General features: G+C 39.0%; 1 protein-coding gene and 1 non-coding gene across 2 annotated transcripts; one reads left to right on the top strand and one right to left on the bottom strand.

Moving 5' to 3' along the window:
• The first annotated feature begins 1,939 nt into the window (after positions 1-1,939).
• TRNAV-CAC (transfer RNA valine (anticodon CAC)) lies at positions 1,940-2,013 on the top strand. The gene has a single exon. It is a non-coding gene; the product is annotated as a tRNA-Val (tRNA).
• Positions 2,014-2,187: 174 nt separating this feature from the next.
• Positions 2,188-11,972, bottom strand: LOC145615562 (mitogen-activated protein kinase homolog MMK2-like). Its single transcript, XM_081670634.1, has 6 exons — positions 11,660-11,972; positions 5,363-5,492; positions 4,723-4,860; positions 3,927-4,259; positions 3,383-3,566; positions 2,188-2,840 (listed from the first exon to the last, which is right to left on the bottom strand). Exons 1-6 carry the CDS (start codon positions 11,797-11,799, stop codon positions 2,665-2,667), a joined length of 1,101 nt encoding a protein of 366 aa, XP_081526760.1. The 5' UTR covers positions 11,800-11,972; the 3' UTR covers positions 2,188-2,664.
• Positions 11,973-16,406: the final 4,434 nt, after the last annotated feature.

The following is a 16,406-nucleotide window of genomic DNA, read 5'->3' on the forward strand; positions in this document are numbered from 1 at the left end:
GAAACCCTAGGGGTTACATTTTAGGGTCATATAATGACGTTTGGAACCATATATGACCATTATAGGTTGTCAAAAACTTCCGTGGTAGGCTTCATTTCACGAAATCGGTGCAAATTTCGAACGGGTAAATTGACTGTTTTAAGGCAAATTGGATGGTTCCACCCACCCAATTGGACTCCCGGAGGGTATTAGGGACCATGGTAAAAATCTTGGCAATTTTTATTTTCGGGCGAAAAAAGGTAAAAAAAAATCCAAAATTGAAGGCTATTATCCACGTTTTTTGAGGAATTTTTGATGTGACGGGGCCTGGTGTTGAAAAGTCTTGAAACCCTAGGGGATACATCTTAGGGTCATACAATGACGTTTGGAACCATATACGACCATTATAGGTTGTCAAAAATGTCTGTGGGAGGTTTCAGTTCATGAAATCGGTGGAAGTTTCGAACGGGTAAATTGACCGTTTGAAGGGAAATTGGATGGTTCCACCCGCCCAATTGGACTCTCGGAGGGTATTAGGGACCATGGTAAACATCTCGTCAATTTTTATTTCCGGACGAAAAAAGGTCAAAAAAATTTCAAAATTGAAGGCATCATACACGAAATCGGAGTGATTTAGATGGTTATAGGACTCGGTTTCGGAAATTCACGGAACACTACGTGATGCAGTCCAGGATCATATAATATTGTTTTGACCCGTATATAACCATTATTCGGCTACGTAAAGGCCCTGTGAAAGCTTATGCCAATACATGAGGAGTGTACGAAAAACGGGTAAATCGACCGTTTAAAGTCAAATTGGATGGCTCCACCCACCCAATTGGACCCCCAGAGGATATTAGGGACCATGGTAAACAGACAATTTTTATTTCCGGACGAAAAAAAGTCAAAAAAATTCCAAAATTGAAGGCTATATCCACGCCTTTTAAGGAATTTTGGAGGATTCGGGATCCGGTGTCTAAAAGTCTTGTGATCCAAGGAAATACATCTCGGGATCATAAAATGTTGTTTGAAAGCATATATGAACATTATATGTTGTCATAAACGTCCGTGGTAGGCTTGAGTTAACGAAATCGGTGCAAGCTGTAAACAGGTAAATTGACCGTTTAAAGGCAAATTGGATGGTTCCACCCACTCAATTGGACTCTCGGAGGGTATTAGGGACCATGATAAACATTTTGGCAATTTTTATTTCCGAGTGACAAAAGTCAAAAAATTCCAAAATTGAAGGCTATTACTCACGCTTTTTAAGAAATTTTGGAGGAATCGGGCTCGGTGTCGAAAAGTCTCGTGATCCTAGAGAATACATCTCGGAGTCATATAATGTCGTTTGGGTCATACACTTTGTCCCCGGAGTTTTTTCTCGAGTTTTTAGAGAGCCACATAGGATTTATTTTTCTTAGCGCGCCATGTAGGATTATAAATTTTAGTTGTATCCAATCAAATAGAGATTATCATTTTCTTTAGAATTAAATGATTCAAATGATTTAATAGTAAAATTGGCGAATGAGATTTTTTAGTTTAAATTAATTAAATATAAAATTTATCTTTTGATATAGGAATTTTATCTAAATATAAAATATCATCTACTATCTATCTAAGATAGACTAAGGCCCTGTTTGATTCACCTTAATTTTGCTGAACTGAAATTATTTTTACTGAACTGAACTTATTTTTACTGAATTGAACTTAATTTTACTGAACTGAAATTATTTTTACTGATTTTCTATTATAATTCTTCTTTAAGAAAACTGAATTTTACTGAACTGAACTTATTTTTACTGAACTAAAATTATTTTTACTGAACTGAAATTAATTTTACTGAACTGAAATTATTTTTACTTAATATTATTTTTTTAAGGTGAATCAAACAGGGCCTAATAGTCTACTTTCAATAAAATGGGAGTAATTAGTGTGTTGTGTTTAGAAGAAAAGCATCAAAGTCTGGGTGGTGTAGTCGGTTATCACGCTAGTCTCACACACTAGAGGTCCCCGGTTCGAACCCGGGCTCAGACATTTATTTAACAAAGATTTTTTACCTCTTGACTTGCAGTAATGTAGTAATAGTTTCCATTGTTATCGTCATTTTAATGAAAACTATGAAAGGAAGGAAAAAGACGCCCTGGAAATGCTAGAACGTAGAGAGAGGACAGCAAAATATGAGGAGGATTCTGGAGATGCAAAGTGACATACAGTGGATAATATCAAGCTTAAATGACATTCATACAGAAAAATGTGATCAAGTATGATACTCAATCTTAAGTCAAATATTATGTAACAATAGCACATTGAATCAATAATTCGATACAAGAATACAAGATGCTACATCATCCAACATGACAGAAAAAATCCAGTCCTAAGGTAACAACGTATAAAACAATCGTCTAATAGTGAAAGACGGAAAGTGGTATTTAATCTGGCAATATACAAGAAAATCGTGTTGTATGTACGTGCATTTTTGCCTCAACACCATTTCAGTGGCAATCAAAGGATTCTCCATAGATTTTTTTTGGTAAGCAGTGATCTACCATAAATTCTATTACTAAGCAATTTACATTCTGCTATTCTTCAGAATAAAGAGGGCTTTATACCACTGTTTATCACCATGTCACATTCACTTTTATCGTCCCTTGAAAGAAATTCACTTCTGGTAAAGTGATACAACAATTAACCAATGAGGGGATCTGGGTTGAATGACACGGACTCCCTCCAAATGAGCTCTTTGATATTCTCTTCTGTGAAAGATGGCTGCTCAAAATCAAAACTGAATGGATGGGGACAAACAGGTTCCTCGTTTATATCATGTAGAGGGGCAAGGTGTGGATGGCAGAGCGCCTCGTTAACTGAACAAAATCAGAGAAAACACGTTAAATTGGTATTCAACAAATACTGTTATGAATTCAAAGACGAGCTAAACTAAGCCAAGCTGCCTCAAGAAGGCCTAACCAGGAAACAGGCTAAACTAATTTTTCTCATCCTACCCTCTCCTTTGAAGTGAAACTAACCACTCCTACGGTCCTACCTCAGCCTTCTCTACAGTCTGCCTGTTTTCCCTCACTTTTTCTTTCCTTCTCTCTCAATTTGTCTCTCTTTTAACCGATTAACAATGCAAGCCATTAACCAATTTCCATGTTCTACTCAACCTCCCTTTCCTCCTCTTGTACATGCACACTCCATCCTGCCTTTTCCTTCTTCCCGATCCCACAACAAAATCTAAGTAAACCTAACCTGCAAATTAAACCTCAGCTGAACCTGACAGGCTCAAGCTCCACTCAACTCGATTAAAGCCTCTAGCTTACAAGTCACAGGGCAATCCAAATCATGCCTTCTCCAACAAATAGTTGCATTTTTCATTCATAATGATAATTTTCTTAAAAAATGATACCTGTTATACGCTTGCTGGGATCAAAGACGAGCATTTTCTCCAGTAAATCAATAGCCAACGGAGAAGCATTTGGAAATTTAACAGAGAATTGTTGCCTTGGATATTGAGGAAGCTGCCTAACATATCTTTTAGCATTGTCACTCTGTAGGAATGCTATACTGGAGTCATCAGGTGAACCTATGAGCTGCCAAGAGATAAAAGAGCCATAACAAATTTGTCAAGACTTTCTAAATTGTGTCACTTTAGGGACTCTGGACAATCAAGACTACAAAAGGGAATAAATGGAGGATACTTGAATATGCAAATAACAGTGACATTAATTTGATAAGATGAATTACTATATGATGGTCATTATAGCATCTAATAACAATTTTTAACTATGGATTAGTATGGACTAAAACAAACCTCTCACACTGTTAATTCTTATGACTAGTATGTATAATATATGATGGTCATTGTATCATTTAGTATAGACTTCATGCTTTTAGAAAGAAAATATATTCTTATGACTGGAAATATAAATATTATAAACATAGGAACCTACCTCAGTAACAAGTTTCAGCTGATGAACATAATCCTTTCCGGGGAAAAGGGGTTCTCTGGTCATGATTTCCCCAAGTATGCATCCAACAGACCAAATATCAATTGCAGTAGTGTACTCAGAACAGTTTAGAAGCAATTCTGGAGCTCGATACCACCGAGTGACAACATACTCGGTCATGAAATCGGTTTCTGAAGTTGTTCTTGCAAGTCCAAAGTCTCCAATCTTAAGATCACAGTTCGCATTCATTAGCAAATTGCTAGGTTTCAGATCACGGTGCAGCACACCAGCCGAGTGAATGTACTTCAAGCCTCTTAATATTTGATAGAGAAAATACTGTGAAAAAGATTTGACCATCAATCATTTGTTAGGCATCAAATTCAAAGTAGCAAGGATGCAGGCAATGGCAACTATAAGATGAGCAAAAGGATTTGACATTTTGACCCTTAATCATTTGTATCAACTCTTAGAACTTTAGAAGGATAGAGAGAAAGGCCAAGAGGAAAAACATTAAGTTTTTGTCAGCTTTAATCTTATCACTTAGTACAAGACAGACAAAACAGATTTTCAAGTTTCAACTAGAAGATTATTACTATAGACAAATGTCTAATAAGTTAAGCTAAGACAGCCAAATTCCCCATTTTCCTCTTATAAGAGACATGGGAGTGAAATAATATTATTCTTCAACACAGTTAAAGCTAGACACAAACGTTCAACTTCAGATTGATCATTGACAAAGAAAGGTATTGCTCATTAGACTAATAATTTCAAAATCATCTATAACTTCATACAAACATACCCGACAATGATCATCAGTTAACTGTTGGTTGGATCGTATTATTTGGTGAAGATCAGTATCCATCAATTCATGAACCATGTATACATCATTGAAGTTCTCTTTCTGTGGAGGTCGTATTATGTCCCGGATGGAGATAACCTTTGCTAGGACGAACATTGACCAATTAGAATATAACATTGAAATTCACAACTAATAAAATCTCTACAATGAATAGGAGTCATAAATTCCTCAAAAAAATAATATATTAACTTAAAATAAAGAGTAGAATCATATAACAATGCACATATGTTCAACTTCTAAATGTCATATTGATTGTTTTCGTTCAAATGATTTGCAGCACTTGTTTAGAATACTTCAGTGTAGTGGGGTTACAAATCAATGCAGTGAAGTCTATGCAAAAAGAAATCTAAACAAAATTTGTTTACAATAAGAGATTCCAATTCATAATATTGATGCATGGCTTTTGAGTTTTGGAGCAAAGGAAACTGAAAAGTGAAATTGTTTATGTTTGGTTAGTTGCAACAAACAAGAAAATGTGCCACCTATACCATCAAAATTTCATGGTTATGACAAAGGGGTAATAATTTTAATATATATAACTTAAAATCACCATTACAATACACTGGATAATAAAACTTACATTGTCGTGATTCATGTGACGAAGAAGTTTGATTTCACGGAGTATTCTTTTGGCATCAATTCTGTTATGAAATGCATTGCTGACCTTCTTGATTGCAACTTCTTCTTGTGTTTCTGAATTGACAGCAGCACTGAGAAAATGAAAAAATCACGTTGACCATCATTAGTAAACAACTACAAACACATCTGTAGTAGCAATAAGCTAGCTTAAGTATCAAAAGCACGGAAGCTCATGAGTTTTGATCTTGAGTTAAATAATAAGCGAGCAAAAGCAAGAATTAAGCCTAAGAGACAACTAAGTGATGATGGCATCTTATTCATATAAACACATAAGATCAAATGCAAAGCAACTCCTGTGTAGTTTATCAGTAGAGTCTTTAACAACAAATTACAGTTGATAGTGTAAACTTATGTAAAAATTAAGAGGTTTCACTTGGCATTCTGACCATTCTCTGGAATGTCCAGTCTTTAACAGTCAAATACGATGTACAGAGTAATAAGTACAAGAAAACAACCTTAAATCTACAAAATCATAGGCTGTAATATCCCACAATATAAACATATTTTTTTTTTTCCATTTTCCTTTTGAGTGATTAACATAAGCTGATTTCGTTGCCCACCTGTTCCTTAAGACATGATGATTAAGGATGAATGAGATAGTTTCGGGCACTATGTATGACTCCCAAGGCCTTTTGGGATCCCATGGAAGTACTTGGATGCATAATCTCGCCGGGTGAAAAAAATGATATACGGAGCCAAATATGAAGGCTATAATACACGAGATCGGAGCAATTTAGGAGGTATCTGAACCCGGAGTCGAAATTCACGGAACACTACGGGATGCATCACGGGGTTATATAATATTGTTTCGACCCATATATGACTATTATTCGGCTACGTAAAGGCCCCGTGGAAGCTTATAGCCAATACAAGAGGCGTGTACGAAAATGGCTAAATTGGATGATTCCACCCACCCAAATGGACTCCCAGAGGTTATTAGGGTCCATGGTAATCATCTCGGCAATTTTTTATTTCCGGTCCAAAAAAAGTCAAAATTTGTCAAAATTGAAGGCTATTATCCACGTTTTTTGAGGAATTTTGGAGGTTTCAGGACCCGGTATCGGAAAGTCATGAGATGCTAGGGGATACATCTCAGGGTCATATAATGACGTTTGGAACCATATATGACCATTAAATGTTGTCATAATTGTCCGTGGTGTAGCTTGATTTTAAAAAATCAGTGCAAGTTGTAATCGGATAAATTGACTGTTTAAAGGCATATTGGATGGTTTTATCCACCCAAATGGGCTCCCGGAGGAGATTAGGGACCAAGGTAAACATCTCAGCAATTTTTATTTCCGGGCGAGAAAAAGTCAAAAAAATCCAAAATTAAAGGCTATTATTATCCACGCTTTTTGAGGAATTTTGGAAGTTACGGGGCACGGTGGCGAAAAGTGCTGAGATCCTAGGAGATACATCTCAGAGTCATATAATGCCGTTTGGAACCATATATGACCATCATTATAGTCAAGTCACATCACTTCATAATATATACTTTCATGACATCATTATAGTTCAGTCACATCACTTTAATATACTTTCATGACATCATTATAGTTCAGTCACATCACTTCAATATACTTATATGACATCATTATAAATATATGACATCATTATAAATGTATGACATCATTATATTCAAGTCACATCACTTCAATGTACTTATATGACATCACTACATTTCATGAATTTCAAAATAAAGTCGAAACTCATTCTAGGTACTTTATGGACATCTTTATCGATGTCTTATGATTTCAAACCTCCTTATATGATCCCAGCAGTCATCCAACACATTCAGTTAATTTTTTGAAAAAATGTCAAAAACTAAACCGAAATCGTGTATTTTAGCCTTGAATTTTAGCCAATTTTCCACTTATTTTGACCCGGAAATAAAAATTGTCGAGATGCTTATCATGGACCCTAATAGAGCCTGATAGTCTATTTGGGTGGGTGCAATCATCCAATATGCCTTTAAACGATCAATTTATCCGTTCGCAACTTGCACCGATTTCGTGACCTCAAGCCTACCACGGACATTTATAACAACATATAATGGTCATATATGGTTCCAAACGGCATTATATAACCCTGAGATGTATCCCCTAGGATCTCAACACTTTTCGCCACTGGGCCGTAACCTCCAAAATTCCTCAAAAAGCGTGGATAATAACCTTCAATTTTGGAATTTTTTGACATTTTCTCGCCCGGAAATAAAAATTTCCGAGATGTTTACCATGGTCCCTAATATCCTCCGGAAGCCCATTTGGGTGGATAAAACCATCAAATATGTCTTTAAACAGTCAATTTACCCGATTACAACTTATTGATTTCATAAAATCAAGCTACACCACGGACATTTATGACAACATATAATGGTCATATATGGTTTCAAACGTCATTATATGACCCCGAGATGTATCCCCTAGCATCTCAAGACTTTCCGGTACCGGGTCCCAAAAGCTCCAAAATTCCTCAAAAAACATGGATAATAGCCTTTGATTTTGACAATTTTTGGCTTTTTTAAGACCGGGAATAAAAATTGCCGAAATGATTACCATGGACCCTAATACCCTCCGAGAGTCCATTTGGGTGGGTGGAACCATCCAATTTGCTTTTAATCATCCAATTTAGTCATTTTCGTACACGCCTCTTGTATTGTTTATAAGCTTCCACGGGGTCTTTACGTAGCCGAATAATGGTCATATATGGGTTGAAACAATATTATATAACCCCGTGATGCATCCCGTAGTGTTCTGTGAATTTCCGACACCAGGTCCGGACACCTCCTAAATTGCTCCGATCTCGTGTATTATAGCCTTCATATTTGACTTCTGGATATCATTTTTTCACCCGGCGAGGTTATGCATCCAAGTACTTCCATGGGTTTCCAAAAGGTCTTGGGAGTCATACATAGTGCCCGAAACTATCTCATTCATCCTTAATTATCATGTCTTAAGGTACAATATAAAGCTCTATAGGGGAAGGTGGTCCCGCTGTGAATATTATGGAGAATGCTAAACACGTTCCCCCCCCCCCCCCCCCGGTGTGCAAACTCTCTCTCAGCAGTTAGCAGAAGAGCAACACACAACTATGGAATATGACGATACACCTGCTGCTGCACAGCCAGGGTTGAGAAAGTGGAAAAAAATCACTCGAAAAAAGGAGCAGAGCATCCCTAGAAAAGTGGTCGAAAAAGGCTCCATGACAATATTAGTGGTGTTGAGAAGACTGGCAGATCATGAGAAAAGAGTAAAGTTTGATATGGGAATGTCTATTGAGTCAGATTCTTTTGAAGTAGCAGAGTTGGTGCTATCCAACCCCGCGAACAGCAATGAGTTGCTTATGTTGGAACGCTGGGGGATTTGGCAACCCCCGAGCTATTGTGCACTATGTAGATGGTGAAACTCACTTGCCCCAGACCTTAAGGTCTTTATTTCTGAGACAAAGATCGGTAAGTCTGCTTGTGAAAATAAAAAGACCTCTCTTGGTTTTGATTGTGCTTTTAGTGTTAGTAGTGTAGGGTTGTCAGGTGGTTTGTGCTTGTTTTGGAACACTAATAAAGTGAATTTTTCTTTAGTTTCGTTTTCAAATAACCACATTTGTGGCGATGTAAGCTCCATGGAGCTTGGTAGTTGGAGATTTGTAGGCCTTTACGGATGGCCAGAGTCCTCTAATAAACACAAGACTTGGTTGTTGATCCGTGAACTTTCTCAGCAGTACCAGGACCAATTCTCATCAGTGGCGATTACAATGAGATTCTATGTTCTGATGAAATTAGGGGGGGGGGGGGCTTGATATTTCTAGGAGGGATATTTCTGCTTTTCGGGATACTCTTGATGCTTGTGATCTGCGTGACTTGGGTTTTGGTGGGACTTGGTATTCTCGGGGACGAGGAAAAGAGGAAAGGAAGGTAGTGTGGGAGAGATTGGATCGGTTTTGTGGCAATTCTAGTTGGTTTTCTTTATTCCCCAAAGCTCATGTTGAACACTTGGTTAGGTTTAAATCGGACCACACCCCGATTTTAGCTCGGCTCAAGAGGCCTAAATGCAAGAGGAAAAGGGGCAAGAAGTCCTTTAAACTCGAAACAGGGTGGCTTCTCGACAGTTCATGTGAAACAACTGTGAGACATGCTTTGGATGAGTCGCCTGGTTTGCTGCTAATGGAGCTAATGGAGTAGAGACTTGAGCCGAGTGCTTTGAGGAGATGGAGCAGCAAAAAATTCGAGAATTTGGATAGACAAATCAATGATATGGAGTTGCTTCTGAAGGAGGCGCAGGGTAGAGAGATGAACGATGGGAATCTGAAACTTTGCTCTTCTCTAGATGGTTTGTTTGACAAGCAGGAGGCGTACTGGTATCTTCGATCCCGTGTTTCTGAAATCAAGGATGGTGATACAAATACCAAATACTTTCACCATAAAGCTTCTTAGAGAAGGAAGAAAAATGAGATCAAAGGGCTATTCAACAAAGAGGGTCAATGGTGCGATAATGAGGATGATTTAGAGTATGTTGTGACTGACTTTTATGAGGAGCTTTTTACCTCTTCAATGCCTTCTCCAGAGGGGTGTGCTAAGGTACTCGAGTGAGTTGAGGAGGTCATTTCAGATGAACAGAACTCCGAGCTCAACAGGCCTTTCTCCAAAGATGAAGTTTTTGCTGCTATTAGTGCGATGCACCCTTGTAAAGCCCCGGAGCCGGATGGTATTCATGCCATTTTTTACCAAAAATTTTGGCACATTGTCGGTGATGATGTGACAAATCAGGTGTGCGGTATTTTGCATGGTGGTAGAGTCCAGAGACTTGTTGCTGACTATAATAAATATACTACCAAGATCTATGGTTGTATATCCAGAGTAAAGTCGAGCAGCCTGAAGAGATGGAATGCACCTCGCAATGAGATTATTAAAGTATGTTGTGCGCATCCCTTGCGGAGGAAGGTTGGGTGGGGCTTGGGGCAGTGGCTAGAAACGAAAAAGGGGAAGTTCTCTTTGCGGGTTGTAGGCGAATGCGTGGCAGGTGGCCCCCTGTGGTTGCTGAAGGGATGGCGGTGCGGTTTGTTGTGAACTTGGGACGAAGATATGGTCTAAAACACCTGGTTGTGGAGTAGTCGGACCGCAAAGTATAATTTCACGACTTCAAGTTGCGTCTACTTACTACTCCGGCCTTGACAAAATCCTTGATGATATTCTTGTTTCTAGTATGCATTTTGAGTTCATTAGTTGGTCACATGTAAAACGCGAGGGCAATTATATCGCTCATCATCTCGCGAAGTTAGGGCCTTTTGGGGTTGAGCAAATTTGGGAAAATCATTGTCCTAGTGATGTTGCCCCGTATATACTTATGGACACTTTGTCTTTAAGCAATGATTAATAAAATGCACTAACTTTCTTTCAACAAAAAAAAAAAAAAAAAAAAAAAAAAAAAAAAAAACAAACAAACAAACAAAATATAAGTTACTCCGTATTGAGTTGTAAAGCTTTTTCTCAAAAAGAAGAGAACATTTTCTTTGGTCAAAGAAAAAATGGCACATTTCCCTTCCCACTCCTCAATTCCACATCTTCCTTGCTTCCTCCTTTCCTTCCCTACTTTTCCTCCCCGTCTTCTCGGAACCACCCTTCTTCCTATAATTTCCTCTCTAACCTATCTAACAAAGAACTAACGAAAGGAAATTGATAAAATGAAAAATCTCCATACATATTAAATTTCCACAAAATTTTAAGTTTTGCTTAAAATGTTTCCTTTCAAACAAACACAACCTACTCAATGTGTTTCCCACTAAACAAAACATAGCCAAAATAGTCACATACTCTGTACTATACTATTCGCAATGCATATGCCAACTAGCTTCGTTAGTCAAGTCCCGAGGGTATTGAGACAGATCAAATCCCGTCTACATCAATGCCCTTTTAAGTATAATATTCATTAATAATACCAGAAGAATATCTAATTACAATTCATATAATACCTCATTTCAGTAAATAACTTCCTATCAGTTTCATCTACTAATTGATCAATCAAATCAAGCATCAAGCAGATCAAGCACATAATCAATGATCACTCGCTAACTATTAATACTTCATAATATAAAACACCCACAAAATTCAACCAACAACAACCCAAAATGATTTGGGGTCGCTAACATGAATCGTTATAAGAACTGTACCCACAAAAATCAACTAACATTTAACAAAACATTAGCTTAATTAGAATTAAATCAGAAGAAAAGAGAAGAAACTAACCAGACAATACCATAAGCACCACGACCAACAGGGCGAAGAGGAGGAACATACTTACTAGAAACTTCGAAAAGGTTTCCGTACAGATTGTATTGTACATACCTTCCTCCATAAGTTGGTACTCCTCTCAAGTTCTGCTCCATTTTCTCTGTCTTCAGTTCTTATTTTGATGGGGTTTTTAAGCTATTTATAGGAGAGAGAAAGAAAGTTTGATGGGATAATTGGAGGAGAGAGAGAGATAATTAGATGGGTTTTCAGAGGAATTAATAGGGAGACTGAAATGGGTATTGTTGGGTGATGGTGGAAGGTTGACATTTCTACGGAGACCATAATAATAATACTTAGAGAAGGTGACAGGAAGAGTCACCAACTCACTATAGTCAAAGACATTCTCGTACTCGCCGACTTACCTTCTTCGTCTCAATAAGATCGTCTCATATATACTTGTTGAATTATACCGTATGAGATTATGATGTTTGTCTTTAGGGCTTGTTCACATTTACTGAATAGAGCTGAACTGAACTGAACTGATTAGAGCTGAATTGAATTGAACTGAATAGAGCTAAAATGATTTTTTTTATGAGAGAAGGAAATTAGTAGCTAAAGTGAACTGATTAGAGTTGAACTGAATTGATTGAACCTCAACAGAACTGAAATTAAGCTGTGAACAGGCTTAGTCTTTTGTCAAGCGTTTACATTTGATGTCCATCTTCCTCTCTTAAAACGGGTAAGTTAGAAAGATAAACAGGACAATTTTAATAAAAACATGAAGGAAACTGATTCCGTGACTTTCCATTCATTTGGTCAGTGAATATATACAAGTATTAAGCCTTATCTCAAGGCACTAATTAAGCTACAATTAAGGTAATAGCTAATTACAAGATATACTAAAGCTATAATCAAGGTAACTAAAATATTCACATTGACTTAAGATATATTTTGAATATATCTTAACACACCCCCATAGTCTAAGCGGGAGGAGGACGGATGCTTAGACTATCTTTAAAGTCTTCAAAAAGAATACGAGGGAGCCCCTTAGTAAAGATATCCGCAATTTGGTGCCTAGAAGGAACATGATGAACTCGAACCTCACCACGGGCTACCTTTTCTCGAACAAACAAAATATCCATCTCTATATGCTTTGTTCGTTGATGATGCACCGGATTGCCGGAAAGATAAATAGCACTCACATTGTCACAATAAACCAAAGTCGCCTTTTTAATCGGACAATGTAACTCCAAAAGTAGGTTTCGAAGCCAACATGACTCAGAAACCACATTAGCAACACCCCTGTACTCTGCCTCGGCACTGGACTTAGATAAAGTAGGTTGCCGTTTGGAGGACCATGAAATCAAATTGTCACCCAAATACACACAATAGCCAGACGTAGACCGTCTCGTATCTGGACACCCAGCTCAATCTGCATCTGTATATGAGACAAGTGACGAAATAGATGAAGGGTACAAATGCAAACCATGATCAATAGTGCCCTGTACATAACGAACAACCCGTTTGAGAGCCGCCATATGACTCTCTTTCGGATCATGCATATGTAAGCAAACCTGTTGGACCGCATATGATATGTCCGGTCTAGTGAAAGTTAGGTATTGCAAGGCCCCTGCAAGACTCCGGTACAATGTAGGATCAGCACAAGGAGAACCTGAGGAACTGACCTTCGGTTTTACCTCAACAGGAGTTGCCGAAGGTTTGCAAGAAGACATCCCTGCTCGGTCAATAATTTCCTCCGCATATTTACGTTGTGACAAAAATAATCCACCCTTATGTCTTGTCACAGCTATGCCAAGAAAATAATTAAGATGACCCAAGTCCTTCATAGCAAATTCCGAGCTAAGAAGAGACATAATAGAACACCGCAGAGTATCAGAAGAGGCAGTAAGGATAATGTCATCAACATATAAAAGCAAATAGGCCACATTCTTCCCTTGACGGTAAATAAACAAGGAATTGTCACTCTTACTGTTAGTGAAACCAATAGAAGCAACAAAATCAGCAAACCTCTTATACCATGCCCGGGGTGCCTGCTTAAGATCATATAAAGAGCCCCGCAATAAACACACATAATCAGGGTGTGTTTTATCACGGTACCCAAGGGGTTGATGCATATAGACTGTCTCCTGAAGCTCTCCATGTAGAAAAGCGTTCTTAACATCAAGTTGATGGATTGACCAAGCTTTAGATAAAGCAAGGCTAAGAACAGTACGGATAGTAGCCGGTTTGACAACCGGACTAAAGGTCTCCCCACAATCAATGCCAACCTGTTGTGTTTTGCCATCACCTACAAGACGGGCTTTATGCCTCTCAAAAGAACCGTCAGATTTCACCTTGTGAGTAAAAATCCACATAGAACGAATAACATTAACATCAGGCGGACGGGGCACCAACTCCCACGTCTTATTTTTAATAAGAGCATTATATTCATCATCCATGGCCATTTTCCAATTCGGGTCACGAAGAGCAGAAATGGGGTTACGGGGCAAAGGGGATTTCGTAACACTAGTCGTCATAGCACTGAAATTTTTATATTTCGGGTTGGGCTTGACTATACCATTTTGAGCTCGGGTGACAACACGAGGAGGAGGGTGCTGTGAGTAGAAGAATAAGGAGTAGGAGCCGTGGGAATTGGGCTAGAGGCAGTTGGGCCAGCTGTGTGGGTAGCACCCTGCTAGGCCGTGGCTGATTGAACAGGCCCACGGTCCAGCGAGGCACTATTATGCCCAACATCAGCGTCCCGTATGCCAAGAGAAGGGGGAGTGGATCCTAGGCTAGGGCGAACTGGGCTATGGGCAGCATCATGAGGCCCAGTACGGTTTGAGCTCGGTGAGGGAGGTGAAATCCGGACTGGGCTGGAGGGAGGAATCTGAGGCCCAGTTCGGTTAGATGTAGGAGTAGAAATAGGTTGGGCCGTGCTTTGCAAATGTTGAAGAACATAGGAATTCATGCCATCATCCAAGAAATCATAAGTATGGGAAGAGGGTGTATGCAAGTTCGCAAAAGGAAACACACTCTCATCAAACACAACATGACGACTAATAATAATTTTATTAGACGATAAATCAAAGCATTTGTAACCCCTATGATTTGGTGGATACCCCAAAAAAACACACGGTGTGGAGCGAGGTTGAAGCTTATTAATGGTGGTAGATGGAATCAAAGGATAACACAAACACCCAAAGACACGTAAGTGAGAGTAGGAGGGGTCCTTTTGGTATAAAACTTGGAGAGGTGACTTATTTTCAAGCAATTTACTTGGTAGAATATTATGAAGGTAAGTCGCCATTTGCAAAGTATGGTGCCAAAAAGACGGAGGTAGAGAAGCATGAGAAAGAAGAGTTCGAATGATATTATTCAAAGATCTAATTTTTCTCTCGGCCTTTCCATTTTGTGATGAAGTATGAGGACAAGAAAGACGAAAAGACATGCCATTAGACTCACATAAAGCCCAAAAGGGACCATTATCATATTCCCGCCCATTATCACATTGAAAAGTTTTTATAGGTCGTTCAAATTGAGTACGAATAAATGCTTGGAAGGCTAAAATTTTGTCAAACACATCCGATTTCTTAGCTAAGGGAAAAGTCCACAAAAACTTAGAATAATCATCCAACACAAGCATATAATAACGATGACCCAATGAACTCAAAACAGGAGAGGTCCATAAATCACTATGAATATTATCAAAAGGCATAGAAGTACTAGAATTCGATGACATAAAAGGCAATTTGACGTGTTTTCCAAGTACACAAGAATTGCAAACATTAACATTAGAATTACGAGTACATTCAATGCTTTTATTACTACGAAGAGTCTTTAAAATAGAGGATCCCGGGTGTCCCAATCGATCATGCCATAAAGAGGAAGCTAAAGCTGTAAAATTTGATGGAGTTGAGTTTTTGAAAGTGGTAGTAAGAGGATAAAGGTCTCCTTGGCTATCACATCTCATTATTAACATCCCCGTCCGATAATCCTTCACAGAAAAACCATAAGGGTCAAACTCAACGGTCACACAATTATCAGTCGTAAACTTCCTAACAGAAATCAAATTTTTGATAATTTTAGGAGCATGAAGGACATTAGTGAGGGACAAAGGAGGGTTAGGGGAAGGCAATGTAGTATGACCACAACCATGAATTGGAATCGTATGACCACTACCAACAACAATACCATTAGGATGATTGCTCAAATTAAAATAAGACGAGAGATTACCGTTGGAGGAAGTCATGTGCGAGGTTGCACCGGTGTCCATGTACCACGAGGGATCGGGTTGGTTCATCGTCATGGTGTTCATCGCCGACTCAATATCGGTTGGAACATATGTCATGGGCTGCTGTTGTGAGACCGAGTAAGCTTGCGGTGGGCGTGGGCCAAGTACACCCTGCTGCTGCCTGACTGGGCCTTGAGGACGAGCCCAGCCATTTGTGGGATATGGGCAAGGAGGGGCCCATTGAGGAGCCCAACCCCATTGCTGAAACGGGGCATACCCCTGCTGCCATGGTGGAGGAGCAGGCCACCCCTGCTGCTGTTGCTGCTGACTGCCGCGACCGCCACCCTGCTGGCCGCCGGAGTTCTGACCACCCCCGCTGCCGGAGTTCCGACCACCACTGCCACCGTGCTGGCCGGACTTGCGAGCCCCATTTTTTTTTTCTGATTTTTTGATTTGCCGCGAGACACCTCTGTTTCACCCCCGGAATTTGCAGATTCTCTAGGAACGCTTGCCACCATCGCCGAAGCC

This window comes from Chenopodium album, chromosome 25, assembly GCF_948465745.1.
Source record: "Chenopodium album chromosome 25, dcCheAlbu1.1, whole genome shotgun sequence".
Lineage (NCBI taxonomy): Eukaryota > Viridiplantae > Streptophyta > Magnoliopsida > Caryophyllales > Amaranthaceae > Chenopodium > Chenopodium album.